The 19,357-nt window shown below is 46.0% G+C and overlaps 2 protein-coding genes across 2 annotated transcripts in view; one reads left to right on the top strand and one right to left on the bottom strand.

The window, feature by feature from the left end:
* Nucleotides 1-18,726, top strand: part of SLC25A53 (solute carrier family 25 member 53) — a 58,651-nt gene extending 39,925 nt beyond the window's left edge. Inside the window, exon 2 of the mRNA XM_068963366.1 lies at nt 17,775-18,726. Within this exon, the coding sequence (XP_068819467.1) occupies nt 17,806-18,726 (921 nt within the window). The 5' untranslated portion in view covers nt 17,775-17,805. The remainder of the gene's footprint in view (nt 1-17,774) is intronic.
* Nucleotides 2,246-3,444, bottom strand: ZCCHC18 (zinc finger CCHC-type containing 18). The gene is given in 4 exon segments (XM_068961911.1): nt 2,246-2,347; nt 2,349-2,413; nt 2,416-3,078; nt 3,081-3,444. Coding segments are annotated over 4 exon segments (1,194 nt in total).
* Nucleotides 18,727-19,357: the final 631 nt, after the last annotated feature.

Here is a 19,357-nt window from a genome sequence, read left to right on the forward strand (position 1 = left end):
TTGTGGTGATTTTAATTTCTGTCACTATTATTATGGAACAGTCAGGAAGAGAAAGAAGTTGCAGCAAAGAAGACTGAGAGGCATCAAAAAGATCTTAGAAGGGGAAACTATGAGACTGGGGTGTCAGAGAAGATCATATCTAGAAGGAGGGAGATAATGCAAAAGAAGGTATTTCAAAGGCTAGCATCTCCTGGCAAAACTCATTTCATCTCGCAGCATCTAATAAGATTAGGGAGAAAGAAAGGAAGAAAACCCATAATCTTAAATGAAACCTATCAGACAAAAAATTATCTAAAAGCTTTCTTTTGGCTATTACCCTCAGTCTGATCTGAATCCCCATGTCTCCCATGTATTCCAAACAGGGAAAATACATACTTCTTGCATAAAAGAAAAGCCAGTGTCATGTGAAATGAAATAAACTCACAGATTTGCATCATTTTGTAGAAATAAAATTTAAGACAATTTCAGCTTTAAATGACATAGAAGAGGATAGAGGCTGGAAGAAAGGGGGGATGAATTAGAGGTTATCAAAGAAGTGGTCTATACTGAATCCCCAAGCTAACTCCACTGTAAAGGAGGGCATTGGTTGGTGTAGCATTTATTTATTTTTCTTTATACTCTGTCTGGTCCCAGAGAGAAATTATGACGGCATAAACTTAATTTGTGTAAATCAGTCAACAAGTGATTATGGAGTAAAATTGAGAAAAGGTGAGTAGAAAGAGGAGTGATATTTTAATCTTGGATAAATAGGGGGCAGATTCCTTCCAAGGGCAGATTTAGAGGATAGGATGGAGGCTCTAAGCCTATAAGAGTCTGAGAATGTTGGGCTCCCCCATGGCTTTGGGGGCCTGATTGGAGCTACATCTTGCCCCGTGGTGGGACAGGGATCCCCTGTATTTTCACATGCCCTGGCATCCAGATGGTTTTTCATCTTTCCCCAGTGATTTCAATTTCTTGGGTCAGAGGGAGTTTTGCTGGGAGTTCTTGGGCTTCTGGCGTCCCCTAGTATGTAGCTAGGGTGAAGCCAGAGTCGTCCCAAGCCTCCTGGTACTAAACTCTCATGAGCAGCTGCTTTTTCTGCAGTTGAGGGGGAGGCAGAGGGTAGTGTCAACCCAAAGGGTAGTCTTGTTGCCACAGGGTGTTGTTCAGAAGCATTAGTAGTAGCAATTTAAGGAATCTGCTCAGGGAAGGGAACACCACCCCTTCCCAAAGTGAACAGGAATGGAGCCCCTGAAATACAACACCCATTTCCTATTATTGCCCCCTCCCCTGTCTTTCATCAGATTTCTCAAGATGTATTAGCTAAGAAAGCACTGGGGCATTATTTTTAATATATATATATTTATTTATTTATTTGGCTGTGCAAGGTCTTAGTTGCAGCACGCAGGATCTTTTAGTTGAGGCATGTGAACTCTTCGTTGTGGCATATGGGATATAGTTCCCTGACCAGGAATTGAAACCCAGGCCCACTGCATTGGGAGCACAGAGTCTAAGCCACTGGACCACCAGGTAAGTCCAATGGACACAGATTTAGTTCAGTGCCATAGGTCAGTTATGATAGGGGACTCTTTGGGAGATAGCTCCTTTCAGCTTACATTTTCCTCATCTGTAAATGAGGTTGATAAAACTCCACTTCGCAGTATGAGTTCCCCCATTTATAGCTTCTGTATTTAGTTTTCTTATTATTTTCCTTCTGTATTCCTAAAAGTAATCTCACACAGAGACAGAAAACTTGATGCTTATAAATTGACATAGAAGTCCACAACATATATTGTTTGGTGAAAAAATACACAGCATAGAACAACAGTTATATTTGATCACTTTAATCTGTATAGCATATCTATCTTGGTACACAGGAATAGGGAGATATCTAGAAGGCCATTCATCCAAGGACTAACAATGGTTATGCAAGAGTGGGGAGTTTCAGGTAATTTGTACTTCAGTTTTTATAGTTTCCTTCGGTCCTTGAAGGTTTAATAATAACTTGTACTCCTTTCACAAAAGGAACAAAATCATCAAGGAAATAGACACACACATAGACCCTTAGGCAGATGGAGGGAGAAGCAGGGACAGAGGTCAGGCTGTCTTCTTCATTTTGCTGGTATCTACAACCTCTTCTTCCCCAAAGAAAGCCACTTCGTGGATTAATTCATGCACATAGAAGCCTCCCCCAGCCTACCCTAGTTTTCCCCACCAGCAGTCTCTGAATACAGTTAAGTGTTCACTTAGGGCTGGGTCTAGCACCTTACTGTGGCTCAGAGAGGTCACTGTGTTTGCCTGGGATCTCTTTTGATGTCTCCTCCTCTGTATGTGTCAGCTCTTGCAGGGTGATGATCAGATTCTCAAAACACCTGGCCCTTGTTGCTCTTACTGTCACTGGTTTCCTTTGAGTGGCCCTCCTCACCACAGTATATTTTCTCTTCCTGGCTCTACGTATATCCCCAGGACCATCATTCTTACATGCAGAACCACCACTGGTAGAAGGAGATTGAGCTTGAGAACTGTTTATGGGATCAATGACCAGTATTTGATCCTGAAGTCTGGCCCTGACCCTGAGGGGAGGGGCACCTATGGATGTAAGTGGAAGGTTCTGAGACTCCACCAGGATCACATCCTCATGTAAGTCATTAAGGGTATCATCTACTTCTATCACAGCACAATCAGCAGTGCTGATGGCTCTTGACTGGGGGCCCTGAAATGCCATGGGGCTTACTGCCCTCTCCGTGATTAGCTCAGATCTTTTGGGCCACTTCCGTTTCATAGAAGTATCATTCCAATCCTCTTCCTCCCTTATCGTCCTGATTAGCTACAGGCAATTGGGGAGACACTCCTGCTCATTTGCATACATCCTGAGAAGATTCTTCAGCCTGAAGAACAGGTCCCCATTCAGCTCAGCCCCTAAAAGGAGATGGTGCAGGCGTGTCTGATTTGCATCTTTCTCAGCTATGATCCCTGCCTGAATAGCATTCTGGAGCTGCACTTCTAAACGGATCACATAAAGGGAGGCTTTCTCCCCTTGTGCCTGCAAGGTGTTAAAAAATTTGCCATGGGCAGTGAGACTGGTTTCAGAATCCCCAACACCAACTTCATGGCATGCAAGAAATTTGCCACACTGAGGTTGGGGTTGGCTGTCTGCAGTAAACGCATCACCTCCTGTGCGGGGCCCCTCAGAGTTTTCATCAAGCACTTGAGCTTTTCCTATTCAGACATATTCCAATCTGGCAGGGCCCCGTTGACTTGTATCAGCCAGTTTTCAAAGGTTTCTTCCTCCTGGGCTGGCACCACCCTCCCAGAGAACAATTTCGTCTTTCCTTCTGCCATGTTGACCCTTGAAGGACCAAGACTCCCCTTCCCCCTCAGGGACCTCAACATGGAATGGGCCCAGGGTGGCAAGGCTGTATTCTGCTGCCAGTTGTTACCCACACGTGCAATGATGCTGGCCATGACTGACGATGATCGTCTATATGAATGTAACAAAATGCTCAGTCTTTCTAGAAAAGCCTAATCTGCAGGAGAAATCCCCAAAGCAACATTCCTGGGCTCCATCTTCCTTGTATCTCAGTAGGGTCTGTAAAGAAAAGGAGAGGGGGAAAGGTTAGTAAGGTAGTCGACTGCATGGAAGCAGTTTGCAGTCGCTTCCTTTATGTTCCTGAACACCCTGTGGGTACATTTTCCATTCGATTACTGCCCTGAAAATATCCTGCAGGAAACTGGCAATTACAACCTTCAGGAGTTAATGGGCGTTCCCGTGCTAGCAGGGTGCTTTTCTGATCTACAACTATCCGGAGAATCCTCCAGGAAGAAAGGCAACAGCAGCTTAGAATTCTAGGTGAAATAGTGCTTAGAGCCCATATTGGGCTCTCAAAATAGAAGGCAGTGGTCTAAGTCTCACAGATTTGTGGTAGCCAATAAGATCTCCATGCAACTGACGGTTTCAGGTCTCAATCACACCCCCTTCTCAAAGTTTCCCCCGTTATTTTTCAGATTCCTATGTGAGCTTGGAAACAAGTGCACGCCTTTATTTCATTATCCGTTTCTGCAACAAGAGCTTGCGTTAGAAAGCTGGATTCCGAGGTAGGTTGACCTCTGTCCACGAGAGATTGCAGAACCGTCTTCAGGCCATGGCGGAGGGCAAAGCAGGGAGGGAAGGGTTAGAAGGAGTTTCATCCCTCATCTCGCTCCCTCGACTCCTCCCTCCACAGTAGTCAGACGGAGAATTCCCTCTCCCACCTTGTGAATACAAGCCAAAGCGACCCCTTATTACGTACCCCCGAACCCACTCCGGGAAACCGTTGTCCTACCAGCCCCGCAATCAGCCGCACAGAAATCTAGTTCGAATTCGAATTGGGTGGCCTGCCACGGAGAGAGGGAATGGGAGTTGGACACACACCCCCACATATTCCTCACCAGGAAGGGATCAGGAGATGCAAAGGGGGTTCAAGGCAGACAGCTTGTGATCCCCCCTGCTTCCCGCCCCCTAACTACCCCCCTGAAAACGTCCTCCTGTCAATCTAGGCAAATCCTACCCATTTGGCATCATTCAGTGGAACCCACTCCCGTCTCTGCACAGCCGGGCCGCTGGAGTGCTCCTTTGGCTGCCTTTCAGCCCTCGCGATTCGGTAGAGAGCCGCCCAGTCGTGATGGAGCTCTTCCCTCCTCTCTCCGGGACAGGCAATCGCGCCCTTTTTCTTTACCTGTTCTCGGCCGGTGGATAGCGAATGCTCCGGCGTGGACAGGGGTGGATGCCCCCTTCCGGTCGCCGTGGCCCTGCAGGGGAAAAGGATGACGCCTCCTCTACCGCTAACCAACTCGGAGCCTCCAGACGGAGCCTCTTTCCCCAGCTTTGGGTAGCTGAGTCGAGGCAGCTCGGTTCCCAAGGCAGCAGCGGCCGTCCCCGCCCACTCGCTGGGCGCTCCCAGCAGCCGCCGCTTCTTTTAACCTCTGCGGGTTGAGACAAAGAGCATGATGAGCCGGTTGGCGAGGCCAATCAGCGGGGCGAGGGGGCGGCCTCCCCGCGCAGCCTCCTGCTCAGGGCCATTGCTAGCAAAAAGGAGTAGCTGGCCGGCGGGGGCTGCGGCACACAGGCGCGGAAGCCAGTGCGGTGTCAAGTGCAGCTCGGACTCTCGGACCCTGCCGATTGGCATTTTACCGTGAGTTTGCTGCTTGCCCCTCGCTTTCTTTCTCTTTCACCTCTTCCACCTCTGCTGTCCTCCACGCTTTGAGACCGGATGTCTTCAACACGAGGTGGATCAGACATCAAGCGAACAGTGAAAGTTCCTCACCTTTGTACAGAGGGAAGGGGGAAAAAGCATTTACCGAGCGCTTTCTACGTGCAAATGGGCTTGCACGGACAACTCGTTTATTCTTCTCAACAGCCTTGCGAAGGAGGTAGCAGTATGCCCTTTTAACAGAGAGGGGACTTAAGCACCCAGTCACTATGCTTAGGAAGTGCAGAGGTAAGAGCTTACACTCAAGTCTACAAGTCTGATTTCAAAGGCTGCCGCCTGCTCCTCTCTACTCTCAGATTGAGGGTTAGTTGAGAAAAGCCAAAGCCAAAGTGGAGATGGGAAGGCCCATTTGGAACTATATAGAATTAGCGAGCAACGACTATTATCTCCATTTGTCAGATGAGGAAACAGGCACAAGGTTAGGCAGCTTGCCCCACATCACACAGCAAGTAAATATCAGCATCCGGTTTTACTGTTGTTTTCCAAATACCAACTCTTCGCCCATCTGAACTGCCTAGAGGGCATTTTTTTTACATAAGTGGTCTTAAGCCAGCTCAGCTGCAGTCTTAGTGTGCTGGTAGTGCTGAGGAAGGGCTTGGAGAGGCAACGCAAAGAGGGATAGGGGAAGATGTAGGAAACTTGCATGGTACCCATTGTACAGAATAAGAAAACTGAGGCCTTTTTCTTTCTCTGCTTTACACTACAACAAGCTGCTTGCTTTTTCTTTCAGTAAAACATTATTTTTACAGCTTATGACCTGAAAGGAGACAAGATTCAGAGAGGTAAAATGACTTGCCTGAAATTAAAAGGTGAAGCCAGAACTTGGATGATATCTCTCTGACACCAGAATCCATGCTATTAACCACAGTATGGGTATGAAGCTGGCTGCCTCAGAATCATTTTGAAAAGTGTGTTAGAAATACAGATTCCTAACCTCTGCCTCTGGGGGATTCAGATTTTCTAAGAACTAGGGCTGGGGAGGGTGATTTATATTTTTAACCAGTGCTGTAGTTAATTCTGAGGTGTAGAGTGGTTTGTGAACCATTGCTAGAGACACTACGTTATGCTTATGGCAATAAGTAAATGAAGATGTGGCCAATGTATCTCTCCATATGGTAACTGTTGTGAAATATAACTTGACAGCAGAGGTTCCTACCTAGGGTCCTTCCTGAAATTGTTTGTGAAGAGTAGAATTTCAACTATGTATATTCTTCTGAGTCCACAGCTTTGTAGATGTTCAAATGAGTCTGTGGCCCAGAAATGGTTAAGAGCCACTCCCCTACAATCTTTCTTCCTAACATTTTCTCTTTCAACTTGTACTTGAGGAAGAAGTATGAGAAACGGAGCATAATTTGATCTAACCCCCTAAATACAGCTCTCTGCCGCTGATATAGCTCTTTCATTTCCTGGCTTGAGGACACGTTGCTAGGTTGCCCTTCTGTGAGCTCTTGAGGGGACCTCTCCTTTGCTGGATTTGGAATCACTGGCTGCAGAGAAGGAGCAACTCCATGGAAACAGCATGCAGGGCTGTCCAGAGTGAATGGGCCGTGAAGCCCGTGACAGAGAAATCTGCACCATTTTCCGTGACTTCTGGTTCTTGAAGAGCAGGTCTTACTTCCCTTATGTAGATTGTGGTTAGGAGGCCCTCTTCCGGACTTGTTCTTGATTCCTGATGTTTGGAAGTAAGTGAATAATCTGATGTCTTGTGATTGCTGTTGGGTTGTGTTCAACCTGCCAAGGAACTTTACCTGTTCCTTTCTGCCTTCTCATTGGCTACCTCAATACATAGAGTTCCTTGGAGTAAACAATGCAAATTTGGAGCTTAAGTACTTTCCATCTGAGGACTGTGCACTTTCTCATGGGTGCAACAGTAGCAAGGGGATGGAGGGTGGAGGATGTAGGAAGTAGAGTGAAGGCTCACCTCACATAATCGGGGGTGATGCTGGCACAGCTCTTGGATTTCCTTCAGACTCTTGCTCTGCTCCCCAATATCATGACACCTGACCCCGGGTCTCTTGCAGACTCTTATTCTGTGTTTAAATTGGCTTCACTGCCAAAGTAGGTGATCTACAGTTGGAGTTGGTAGGGGTGGGATCAAGTAGGACAAAGAATAGATCCTGTAGCTCTAACAAAAAATAGTGGAAAGAGAAAGATTGTAAGCCAGTGCCTTGACTGGGCCCTTAGAACAAAGTGAAGGTCTCTTTGTGCAAGGCTGGGAGGAGGATTTGCTGAACTGGCTCCAGTTAGATAAAGGTATCCCTGATCTCTGGCATCAGTGTGTGGGAATGCTTCCCAATTCATGGCTCTAATGACACCACATTTTCCAACTGTAACAAAGGAACCTTAAAAGACTGAAAATTATGAAGGTAATGCTATTAGTTGAAACAATAATAGCTGCCCTTGGCTGCCTGCCTTCTTGGTGCCAGGGACTTTCCATTTGTTATCTTATTTAAGCTTCTCAGCAATGCTGAGATAGGCATTGTTATCCCATTTTGTAAATAGGCAAACCGAGTTTCAGGGAGGTTAACACACCTTGTAAGCGGTGGCACTGGGACTCCAGTCTGGGGCTGTGTCAGACTCCAAAGACCATGAAAACTCTTCTGTGTTGCCTTCCAAACAAACAATTTAAACAAAAAATCCTTTCATTTTATTTTTAAAATCAATTTTAATTGCTATAGAGTTTATTTACCATCTTGTGTTAATTTCTGCTCTACAACAAAATGATTGCTATATATATATATACACATATATACACATATATGTATAAAGCTTCCCAGGTGGCACTAGTAGTAAAGAACCCCCTGCCGATGCAGGAGACATAGGAGACACGGGTCCATCCCTAGTTTGGGAAGATCCCCTGAAGGAAATGGCTACCCATTCCAGTATTCTTGAATACCATGGACAGAGGAGCCTGGTGAGCTACAGTTCATAGGGTCGCAAAGAGTTGGACGTGACTGAAGCTAGTTAGCATGCACATATGTTCAGTTCAGTCGCTCAGGTGCATGCAACTCTTTGTGACCCCATGGACTGCAGCACGCCAGGCTTCCCTGTCCGTCACCATCTCCTGGAGTTTACTCAAACTCATGTCCAGCAAGTCGGTGATGCCATCCAACCATCTCATCCTTTGTCCGTCCCCTTCTCCTCAAGCCTTCAGGCTTTCCCAGCATCAGGGTCTTTTCCATTGAGTCAGTTCTTCGCATCAGGTGGCCAAAATATTGGAGTTTCATTTTCAGTATCAGTCCTTCCAATGAATATTCAGGACTGATTTCCTTTTATGGACCACAGCCTTGTCTAACTCAATGAAACTATGAGCCATGCCATGTAGGGTCACCCGAGATGAACAGGTCATGGTGGAGAGTTCTGACAAAATGTGGTCCACTGGAGAAGGGAATGGCAAGCCACTTCAGTATTCTTGCCTTGAGAACCCTGTGAACAAACATATGTATATGTATGTATGTATGTATGTATGTATGTATGTATGTGTGTGTGTGTGTGTATATATATATATATATATATATATATATATCAGTTCAGTTCAGTTCAGTTCAGTTCAGTCACTCAGTCGTGTCCGACTCTTTGCGACCCCATGAATCGCAGCATGCCAGGCCTCCCTGTCCATCACCAGCTCCCGGAGTTCACTCAGACTCACGTCCATCGAGTCCGTGAAGCCATCCAGCCGTCTCATCCTTGGTCGTCCCATTCTCCTCCTGCCCCCAATCCCTCCCAGCATCAGAGTATTTTCCAATGAGTCAACACTTCTCATGAGGTGGCCAATGTACTGAAGTTTCAGCTTTAGCATCATTCCTTCCAATGAAATCCCAGGATTGATCTCCTTTAGAATGGACTGATTGGATCTCCTTGCAATCCAAGGGACTCTCAAGAGTCTTCTCCAACACCACAGTTAAAAAGTATCAATTCTTCGGCGCTCAGCCTTCTTCACAGTCCAACTCTCACATCCATACATGACCACAGGAAAACACATAGCCTTGACTAGATGGACCTTAGTCAGCAAAAAATGTCTCTGCTTTTGAATATGCTATCTAGGTTGGTCATAACTTTTCTTCCAAGGAGTAAGCGTCTTTTAATTTCATGGCTGCAATCACCATCTGCAGTGATTTGGGAGCCCCAAAAAATAAAGTCTGACACTGTTTCCACTGTTTCCCCATCTATTTCCCATGAAGTGATGGGACCGGATGCCATGATCTTCGTTTTCTGAATGCTGAGCTTTAAGCCAACTTTTTCACTCTCCTCTTTCATCAAGAGGGTTTTTAGTTCCTCTTCACTTTCTGCCATAAGGGTGGTGTCATCTGCATATCTGAGGTTATTGATATTTCTCCCGGCAATCTTGATTCCAGCTTGTGTTTCTTCCAGTCCAGCGTTTCTCATGATGTACTCTGCATATAAGCTAAATAAGCAGGGTGACAATATACAGCCTTGACGTACTCCTTTTTCTATTTGGAACCAGTCTGTTGTTCCATGTCCAGTTCTAACTGTTGCTTCCTGACCTGCATACAGATTTCTCAAGAGGCAGGTTAGGTGGTCTGGTATTCTTATCTCTTTCAGAATTTTCCACAGTTTATTGTGATCCACACAGTCAAAGGCTTTGGCATAGTCAATAAAGCAGAAATAGATGTTTTTCTGGAACTCTCTTGCTTTTTCCATGATCCAGCGGATGTTGACAATTTGATCTCTGGTTCCTCTGCCTTTTCTAAAACCAGCTTGAACATCAGGGAGTTCACGGTTCACGTATTGCTGAAGCCTGGCTTGGAGAACTTTGCGCATTACTTTACTAGCATGTGAGATGAGTGCAATTGTGCGGTAGTTTGAGCATTCATTGGCATTGCCTTTCTTTGGAATTGGAATGAAAGCTGACCTTTTCCAGTCCTGTGGCCACTGCTGAGTTTTCTTAATTTGGTGGCATATTGAGTGCAGCACTTTCACAGCATCATCTTTCAGGATCTGAAACAGCTCAACTGGAATTCCATCACCTCCACTAGCTTTGTTCGTAGTGATGATTTCTAAGGCCCACTTGACTTCACTTTCCAAGATGTCTTGCTCTAGATTAGTGATCACATCATCATGATTATCTGGGTCGTGAAGATCATTTTTGTACAGTTCTTCTGTGTATTCTTGCCACCTCTTCTTAATATCTTCTGCTTCTGTTAGGTCCAGACCATTTCTGTCCTTTAACGAGCCCATCTTTGCATGAAATGTTCCCTTGGTATCTCTAATTTTCTTGAAGAGATCTCTAGTCTTTCCCATTCTGTTGTTTTCCTCTATTTCTTTGCATTGATTGCTGAAGAGGGCTTTCTTATCTCTTCTTGCTATTCTTTGGAACTCTGCATTCAGATGCTTATATCTTTCCTTTTCTCCTTTGCTTTTTTCCTCTCTTGTTTTCACAGCTATTTGTAAGGCCTCCCCAGAGAGCCATTTTGCTTTTTTGCATTTCTTTTCCATGGGGATGGTCTTGATCCCTGTCTCCTGTACAATGTCCCGAACCTCATTCCATAGTTCATCAGGCACTCTATCTATCAGATCTAGGCCCTTAAATCTATTTATCACTTCCACTGTATAATCATAAGGAATTTGATTTAGGTCATACCTGAATAGTCTAGCGGTTTTCCCTACTTTCTTCAATTTGAGTCTGAATTTGGTAATAAGGAGTTCATGATCTGAGCCACAGTCTGCTCCTGGTCTTGTTTTTGTTGACTGTATAGAGCTTCTCCATCTTTGGCTGCATAGAATATAATCAGTCTGATTTCGGTGTTGACCATCTGGTGATGTCCATGTGCAGAGTCTTCTCTTGTGTTGTTGGAAGAGGGTGTTTGCTATGACCAGTGCATTTTCTTGGCAAAACTCTATTAGTCTTTGCCCTGCTTCATTCCGCATTCCAAGGCTAAATTTGCCTGTGACTCCAGGTGTTTCTTGACTTCCTACTTTTTATTCCAGTCCCCTATAATGAAAAGGACATCTTTTTTGGGTGTTAGTTCTAAAAGGTCTTGTAGGTCTTCATAAAACCGTTCAACTTCAGCTTCTTCAGCATTACTGGTTGGGGCATAGACTTGAATAACTGTGATACTGAATGGTTTGCCTTGGAGACAGAGATCATTCTGTCATTTTTGAGATTGCATCCAAGTACTGCATTTCAGACTCTTTTGTTGACCATGATGGCTACTCCATTTCTTCTGAGGGATTCCTGCCTGCCGTACTAGATATAATGGTCATCTGAGTTAAATTCACCCATTCCAGTCCATCTTAGTTTGTTGATTCCTAGAATGTTGACGTTCACCCTTGTCATCTCTTGTTTAACCACTTCCAATTTGCCTTGATTCATGGACCTGACATTCCAGGTTCCTATGCAATATTGCTCTTTACAGCATCGGATCTTGCTTCTATCACCAGTCACATCCACAACTGGGTATTGTTTTTGCTTTGGCTCCATCCTTTCATTCTTTCTGGAGTTATTTCTCCACTGATCTCCAGTAGCATATCGGGCACCTAATGACCTGGGGAGTTCCTCTTTCAGTATCCTATCATTTTGCCTTTTCATACTGTTCATGGGGTTCTCAAGGCAAGAATACTGAAGTGGCTTGCCATTCCCTTCTCCAGTGGACCACGCTCTGTCAGACCTCTCCACCATGACCCACCCATCTTGGGTTTCCCCGCAGGCATGGCTTGGTTTCATTGAGGTAGACAAGGCTGTGGCCCTAGTGTGATTAGATTGACTAGTTTTCTGTGAGTATGGTTTCAGTGTGTCTGCCCTCTGATGCCCTCTTGCAACACCTACCATCTTACTTGGGTTTCTCTTACCTTGGGCGTGGGGTATCTCTTCACAGCTGCTCCAGCAAAACACAGCCACTACTCCTTACCTTGGAGGAGGGGTATCTCCTTACCACCACCGTTCCTGACCTTCAACATGGGATAGCTCCTCTAGGCCCTCCTGATACACACACAAATATATATATATATATGCACATTCTTTTAATATTCTTTTCCATTATATTTTTTCATAGGATACTGAATAGAGTTATCAGTGTTATATACAGTAGGACCAGAGATGGTGATGGCACCCCACTCCAGTACTCTTGCCTGGAAAATCCCATGAACGGAGGAGCCTGATAGGCTGCAGTCCATGGGGTCACTGAGAGTCCGGCACGACTGAGTGACTTCACTTTCACTTTTTATTTTCATGCATTGGAGAAGGAAATGGCAACCCACTCCAGTGTTCTTGCCTGGAGAATCCCAGGGACGGGGGAGCCTGGTGGGCTGCCATCTATGGGGTCGCACAGAGTCAGACATGACTGAAATGACTTAGCAGCATACAGTAGGACTTTGTTGTTTATCCATACTATATATAAAAGCTTACATGTGCTAACTCCAACCTCCCACTCCATCCCTTCCCCAACTCCTTCCCTCTTGGCACCTACCAGTCTGTTTTCTGTATCCTTGATTCTCTCTGTTTCATAGATAGATTCATTTCCAACAAACAATTTAAAATGCACTCTGCAGATGACCCAGTTTATTAGACTGATTTCAGCCTTTAGAGCAATGTTGTCATCTTACCTATATTCCTGGGATTTCATTTTTAAAATACAACTACTAATATAATGTATGGATCAACTTGTATACTGGGTACCATACTAAGTATTTTGACTAACTATTTTGTATACTTCATCTCATGCAAGCTTCATGACAATCATTTTACAGGTAAGAGTACCTGAGGTTCAGAGAGTGGAAGAGACTTGGCCAAGGTCATAAAGCTAGGAAGTGGAGCAGTGAAATTCAAACCCAGGGCTATCTGATTCTACAGCCTGTATCCTTATGCTATAATACACTGCAGTGGGGCAAACAAATAAGGCCCTCATTATAAACTGACATTCTGTCAGCCGCAGATCTCTCTCCTTCCCTCAGCCTGCATCCAGAACCGGGTGCGACTCATGCTTTTAGGCATCTGTGCTTTAGGCCACTTCCTCAGCCTAGAACTCCTGCCCTCGCTCCTCCTCTAACTAGAACCTGCACATGGGTCAAGAATCAAGTCAGATGCCCCCTCTCAGAGAAATTTTAGACTGCTCCCTATGCTCAGTCAGTCAGTTCAGTCACTCAGTCATGTCCAACTCTTTGTGACTCCATGGTCTGCGGCATGCCAGGCCTCCCTGTCCATCACCAACTCCCAGAGCTTGCTCAAACTCATGTGCAGCAAGTCAGTGATGCCATCCAACCATCTCATCCTCTGTCATCCCCTTCTCCTCCTGCCTTCAATCTTTCTCAGCATCAGGATCTTTTCCAGTGAGTCAGTTCTTCACATCAGATGGCCAAAATATTGGAGTTTCAGCTTCAGCATCAGTCCTTCTGATGACTATTCTGGACTGATTTCGTTTAGGATTGACTGCTTTGATCTCCTAGCAGTCCAAGGGACTCTCAAGAGTCTTCTCCAACACCACAGTTCAAAAGCATCAACTCTTCAGTGCTCAGCTTTCTTTATGGTTCAACTCTCACATCCATACATGACTATTGGAAAAGCCATAGCTTTTGACTATATGGGCCTTTGTCAGCAAAGTGATGTCTCTGCTTTTTAATATGCTATCTAGGTTTGTCATAGCTTTTATTCCAAGGAGAAAGCATCTTTTAATTTCATGGCTGCAGTCACCATTTGTAGTGATTTTGGAGCCCAAGAAAATAAAGTCTCTCACTGTTTCCCCATCTATTTGCCATGAAGTGTTGGGACCAGATGTCATGATCTTCATTTTTTGAATGTTGAATTTTAAGCCAGCTTTTTCACTCTCCTCTTTCACTTACATCAAGAGGCTTCCCTGATGGCTCAGTTGATAAAGAATCTGCCTGCAATGCAGGAGACCCTGGTTTGATTCCTGGGTCAGGAAGATCCTCTGGAGAAGAGAGGCTTCCCACTTCAGTATTCTTGGACTTCCCTTGTGGCTCAGCTGGTAAAGAATCTACCTGCAATGCGGGAGACCTGGGTTCGATCCCTGGGTTGGGAAGACCCCCTGGATATTTCCCTATGCTAGGTGAAATATATTGCTCTTATGTTCTGCTCTGTCCTTGATTAGCATAAGCTTTGTTTTGCCTTCCAGTATAGTTTAGCTCATGGTTGACCTGTCTCCCTCACTAGATTCCCAAGCCCTCCAGGGCTGGTACCAAGTCCTGTTCACCCCTACTTCACAGTGACTTACCCGCAGTGATTGACATGTGTTTGTGAGCAGACCAAAGGACTGGCAGAGGGATGCCTGGAATGAATGGACACATATAGGGCTGGATCCTGGCGTGATCATGCAGGCTGTGCATCTGGGCTAGACAATCCAGGGGAGTCTGGAATCCTTTCCACCCATCTTACAAGGTTATAAACATAGGAGATACATCACAGGGCCCGGGGGCAACTGCTCTAGGCTGACTCCAGGCTTGTTCTGAGCCCCTACTTTGGAATTCTTGTGTAAGGGGCCAGGCTGTCCAGGATTGCTTTTTTAATTTTTTTAAAATATAAATTTATTTATTTTAATTGGAGGTTAATTACTTTACAATACTGTATTGGTTTTGCCATACATCAACATGAATCTGCCACAGGTATACACGTGTTCCCCATCCTGAACCCCCCTCCCTCCTCCCTCTTTTGTAACACCTTTGCATTCACAGAAGAAAGGTCTTCCTCGCCTCCCATGTGGACACAGGATTTGTCCCACCATACCACTTTAAATGGTTCTGAGTGTGCTGCAGGAGCATGTGCAGCATCCGTATAGGTGTGAGGTGGGGAAACATCTTTAAAAAAAATACAGTTGGCTGAGGCCACCATGGATGGTCAACCACTTTATGTCATTTTGTCATTCTTTACAACAACCTTTTGAGGGAGGTCTCTTGTCCCTCGTCTGTAGCCAAAGAAATTGAGACTGAGTGAAGTGTCTTGCCTAAGGTCATACAACTAAGCAAATGGTGGAGGCAGAATTCAGACTCAGGACTGTCTGCTCCCAAAGGCTGGCATTTTAACAGGGAAATACATGGGAGAAAAATTGACTCCCTCTCCCCCATAAAACAGGATGAGTTAGATTTATAAAATTATGACAGATATTTCAGGTAAGGTGCTTCTAAATTATTGTTTACTTTTAATCCCTGAAAAAGATTGGTCAAAACAGAAGGAACCAGGGATAGAAAAGCACAATTCCTCTATCAAATACTGGCCTGAATTCCTCTCCATCAACCCCCTGCCACATGCACAGTATGAGGATGCCTGGAGAGCATCCCCCGACCCTACCCCTCAGTGTCTGCTCATTTCATAATTGAGATGCTTGAGGCTCCAAGATGTTAATATATTTCTAAAGGTCACACAAGAAGTTGAAAAGAGAACTGGCACTGAGAATTGTGGTCTGCCAAATTCTAGCCCAGTTTTCTTCCTGCTAAATCGGCCTGCCTCACAGTCAATCAACACATGTTTACAGGTTACTCAGGAAAATGTGGGGAGGAAGCGGAACATTACTGCATTCTGAGATAGAAGAGGGGACAAACGCTTCCCTCACCACCCATCCTTATGCAGATGCAGATAAAACTTGGAGAGAAATCCTTGGTAGGATAGCTGGGTAATTTTGGGCTCCCCTGTGGCTTTGGGGGCCTGATTGGAGCTCCCCTCCAAGGAGAGGGGTCCGCTTTGGCTCCTGAGACATGGAGGGGCTACCATGGGCCCAGGAGTGCCCTGGAAGGAAGCAAGGAGTGGGCCTCTTGAGCCTGTGCTCCTGGCCAGTTCTCAGCTAAAGGGTCCAAAACAGAGGAGCCTTCCCAGCCTCTTGGCCATGAGGGTTAAGGAGGTGAGCCTTAAGGGCCTGCGAACTGCTGAGGGTAGGGGAGGGCTGGTGGCAGAGCACAGGAGGCTGAGCCTCTACTCCCTCCCCCTAGACAGACTGTGGCTTGAGAGGGGTGTGGTTGTAAGGTCCGGTAGTAGACTGTGGATGGAGCAGGAGCAAGAAGCTAGGGAGAAGCTTATGGGGGTCATTCTGGAAGGAGAAGCACTTCAAGGCAAGTTCTTGAGTGCGGCAGCCCAGGGAAGGCTGCAGTGAGCTTCTTGCCGGGCCTGGCTTCTAGCCCACCCCCAGTTCCTCAGCCTGGTGACCCCTTTGTCCCTATCGGATGGGCTAGTGTAACTAGAGCTCCAATAGCCCTTGCTTCTAGGGACTACACAGCCCAGGGTTCTGTGTGAAACCTCTGGGTCTGCAGTTTCTACCAGGCTTCCTGTCCATCTAAATGTGAGTCTGATGCCCAGTCATGGCACCCTGTGCCCCTCTCCCCCTCTCTCCCACCACACCACTTCCTGTTCCTCTCCACACACCATTCCCAAGCCGCACACCCTGTCCTCTCACCCCTAGTTCCTTCCTGACAACTCCCTCAGGTTCTCAGATCTCCACTGACCATTCATTTCTTCTTGATCCCAAAATTCTTTCACGGGCCCTGGCTCCCCAGTTACCTTTCATACTACTCCATCTGCTCCCAGACTACTCCCAGGTAGGAGCAATAGCTTGGAATCTTTGCACAGCCTCTTCCCTCTAGTATAGTGGCTCTGAAGCAGGGCAGTTTTATCTTCTTCCCTCACCCCAAGGACATAAGGTAATGTCCTTAGATATTTTTGTTTGTTATAGCTGTGCTGTGCTGTGCTTAGTCACTCAGTCATGTCCGACTCTTTGCCACCCCGTGGACTGTAGCTCGCCAGGCTCCTCTGTCCATGGGGATTCTCCAGGCAAGAATACTAGAGTGGGTTGCCTCCTCTTGCTATAACTGGGTAGGTCACAACTTGTGCCATAGGATACCACTAAACATCATCCGACACACAGGGTGGGCACCTGTGATGAAGAATTATCTGGCCCCAAATGTCAATAGCCTGTACATTGAGAACACCTGCACTGTTATACAGCAACAGGTCTACAAGGTTAAGCTCAGAAACTGTCATGTATGGAGTCTTTTCTTGCTAAACTTCCAGGAATAGTTACTCTTTCTGTTCCTCAATTGGGAGAGGGGAGCGGGGTGTTGCCATGAAACAGCTAGCACTTCATCAAGAATCTATGAAAAAAGAAGCAAGGAGCTTCCCTGCTCCCTAAATTTACTACCATCTTTTAGAGAAAGTACTGGACTACAACCTTTGAATGCCTTTCTGCCTGTACAAGATAGTGCCACTTTTTGGACTGGGAAGAGCAACTTATTATTTTAGCAGTTTATCAAATGCAAAGTTTCATATGGTGAATGCAGTAAGGATGGGGAGCCCTACTTCACTAATTTTATTTTCTTCATTCTTCAACCTTCTTTGAATATGAGAATATTTGCTGGGTCAGAAAAACACCCTAGAGGCGACTGTGTTCAGCAAAACTAATTGCCTTTGTTTTAATTTAAGGTGGAGGAATTCTTTCTTAAGAGTGTACATATTTCTCAGAAACTGGCCCAGAAAATTACTTGTTTCTTTAGAGCAGAGTTTCTTGAGCCTCTGTTTATAACTAAGCAATGAAGATGCTTGCCAAAAGATTTCATTGGTCAGTCTAACTTCTTTTTTTCCACTCTTGCCAGTTTCTCCCATCTGCACCCAGGTATCTTCAGCATGGGGGAACAAAACCACTCTCCTGGGAAGGAGCTTCAGCACTGGACACGAAAAGAGGCTGCAGGAAAGAGAAGCTGGCACTCCCACGCCTACGCCCTTGGTGCCATTTCCAACTTTATGTCTACTTTTCTGACCTTTCCTATCTATAAGGTTGTGTTCCGGCAACAGATCCATGCTGTGGCGGTGTCAGAGGCTGTGCGGCAGCTTTGGCATGAAGGCCCTCAATACTTCTACCGGGGAATCTATCCACCTCTTCTCTCCAAGACATTGCAAGGGACTCTGCTGTTTGGGACTTACGATAGCATGCTGTGTTTTCTCTCCCCTGTTGGGCCACACTCCCTGGGGAACCGCTGGGCTGCAGGGCTTATGTCTGGTGTGGTGGAGGCTGTGGCACTTAGCCCCTTTGAGAGGGTGCAAAATGTGCTCCAGGATGGTCGCAAGCAAGCTCGCTTTCCCAGCACGTTCAGCATTCTCAAGGAATTTCACTCTTATGGGCTTTGGGGCCGGCTGTCGCGGGGTTACTATCGCGGTTTCTGGCCTGTCCTTCTCAGGAACAGCCTGGGGAGTGCTCTGTATTTCTCCTTCAAGGATCCCATCCAGAATAGCTTGGCAGAGCAAGGCCTGCCCCGCTGGGTTCCTGCCTTGGTGTCTGGGAGTGTCAATGGAACAATCACCTGCCTAGTTCTGTATCCTCTGATTGTGCTGGTTGCCAATATGCAGTCCCACATTGGCTGGCAGAGCATGCCAAGCTTATGGGCCTCTATCCAGGATGTGTGGGACACTCGGGGCCGAAAGGTATTTCTGATTTACCGGGGAGGTTCCCTGGTCATCCTAAGGTCCAGTGTAACCTGGGGCCTCACTACTGCTATCCATGACTTCCTGCAGAGGAAGTATCATTCCAGGAAAGAGCTGAAAGACTGACTGGCTGCAGGCAGTGTGGTGTGGCCATGGCAACTTGTTATTCTAAGCCTTCCTGGGGTGGCTTAAATAGCTTGCTTCTTTGGCCTGGTCACCTAATACAACTATTCTTCAAAATCTTTCAACTGTCAGTACACTCAAGAAGGTTCCAACTACCAGCCTACTATGTAAAGACAAAACCCAACAGAGTTCCTTGGTTAGAAAAAGAAATTCACCCCTGTTTATCCACAGCTTCAAGCAGACCCAGGAAGGCTTTAAGTAACATGTCACCTGCATGAAATATCATTCCTTTAAGGAATTTGCTGATGTTAAGAGGAAACTCTAAAAGATGACCTTAATCAGACACTGTGAGTTCTGGGACCCCTCCAGTTGTCTTCTGGGCCAAACTGAGTGGAGGACCAGGAATTCCAATTTCAGAGAACTAAGCTTGACTCTTGGTATGGGGATTCCAGAGACTTTTCAGATGGCTACGTTTTCATGACACTGTTCACTACCCCTGCCACCAGCACTCTCCCTTTTCAAAGTTGTGGGTGCTAGTTTCAGGGTAGTGGTTGTGGCTGGAAATCCTGAATTAGACTTGCCTCAACTGATCAGATGCCACAAGAGCTGGTGGGAATGGGAAGAAGTGTGGTCC

Source organism: Capricornis sumatraensis, chromosome X (genome assembly GCF_032405125.1).
Source record: "Capricornis sumatraensis isolate serow.1 chromosome X, serow.2, whole genome shotgun sequence".
Taxonomy (NCBI): domain Eukaryota; kingdom Metazoa; phylum Chordata; class Mammalia; order Artiodactyla; family Bovidae; genus Capricornis; species Capricornis sumatraensis.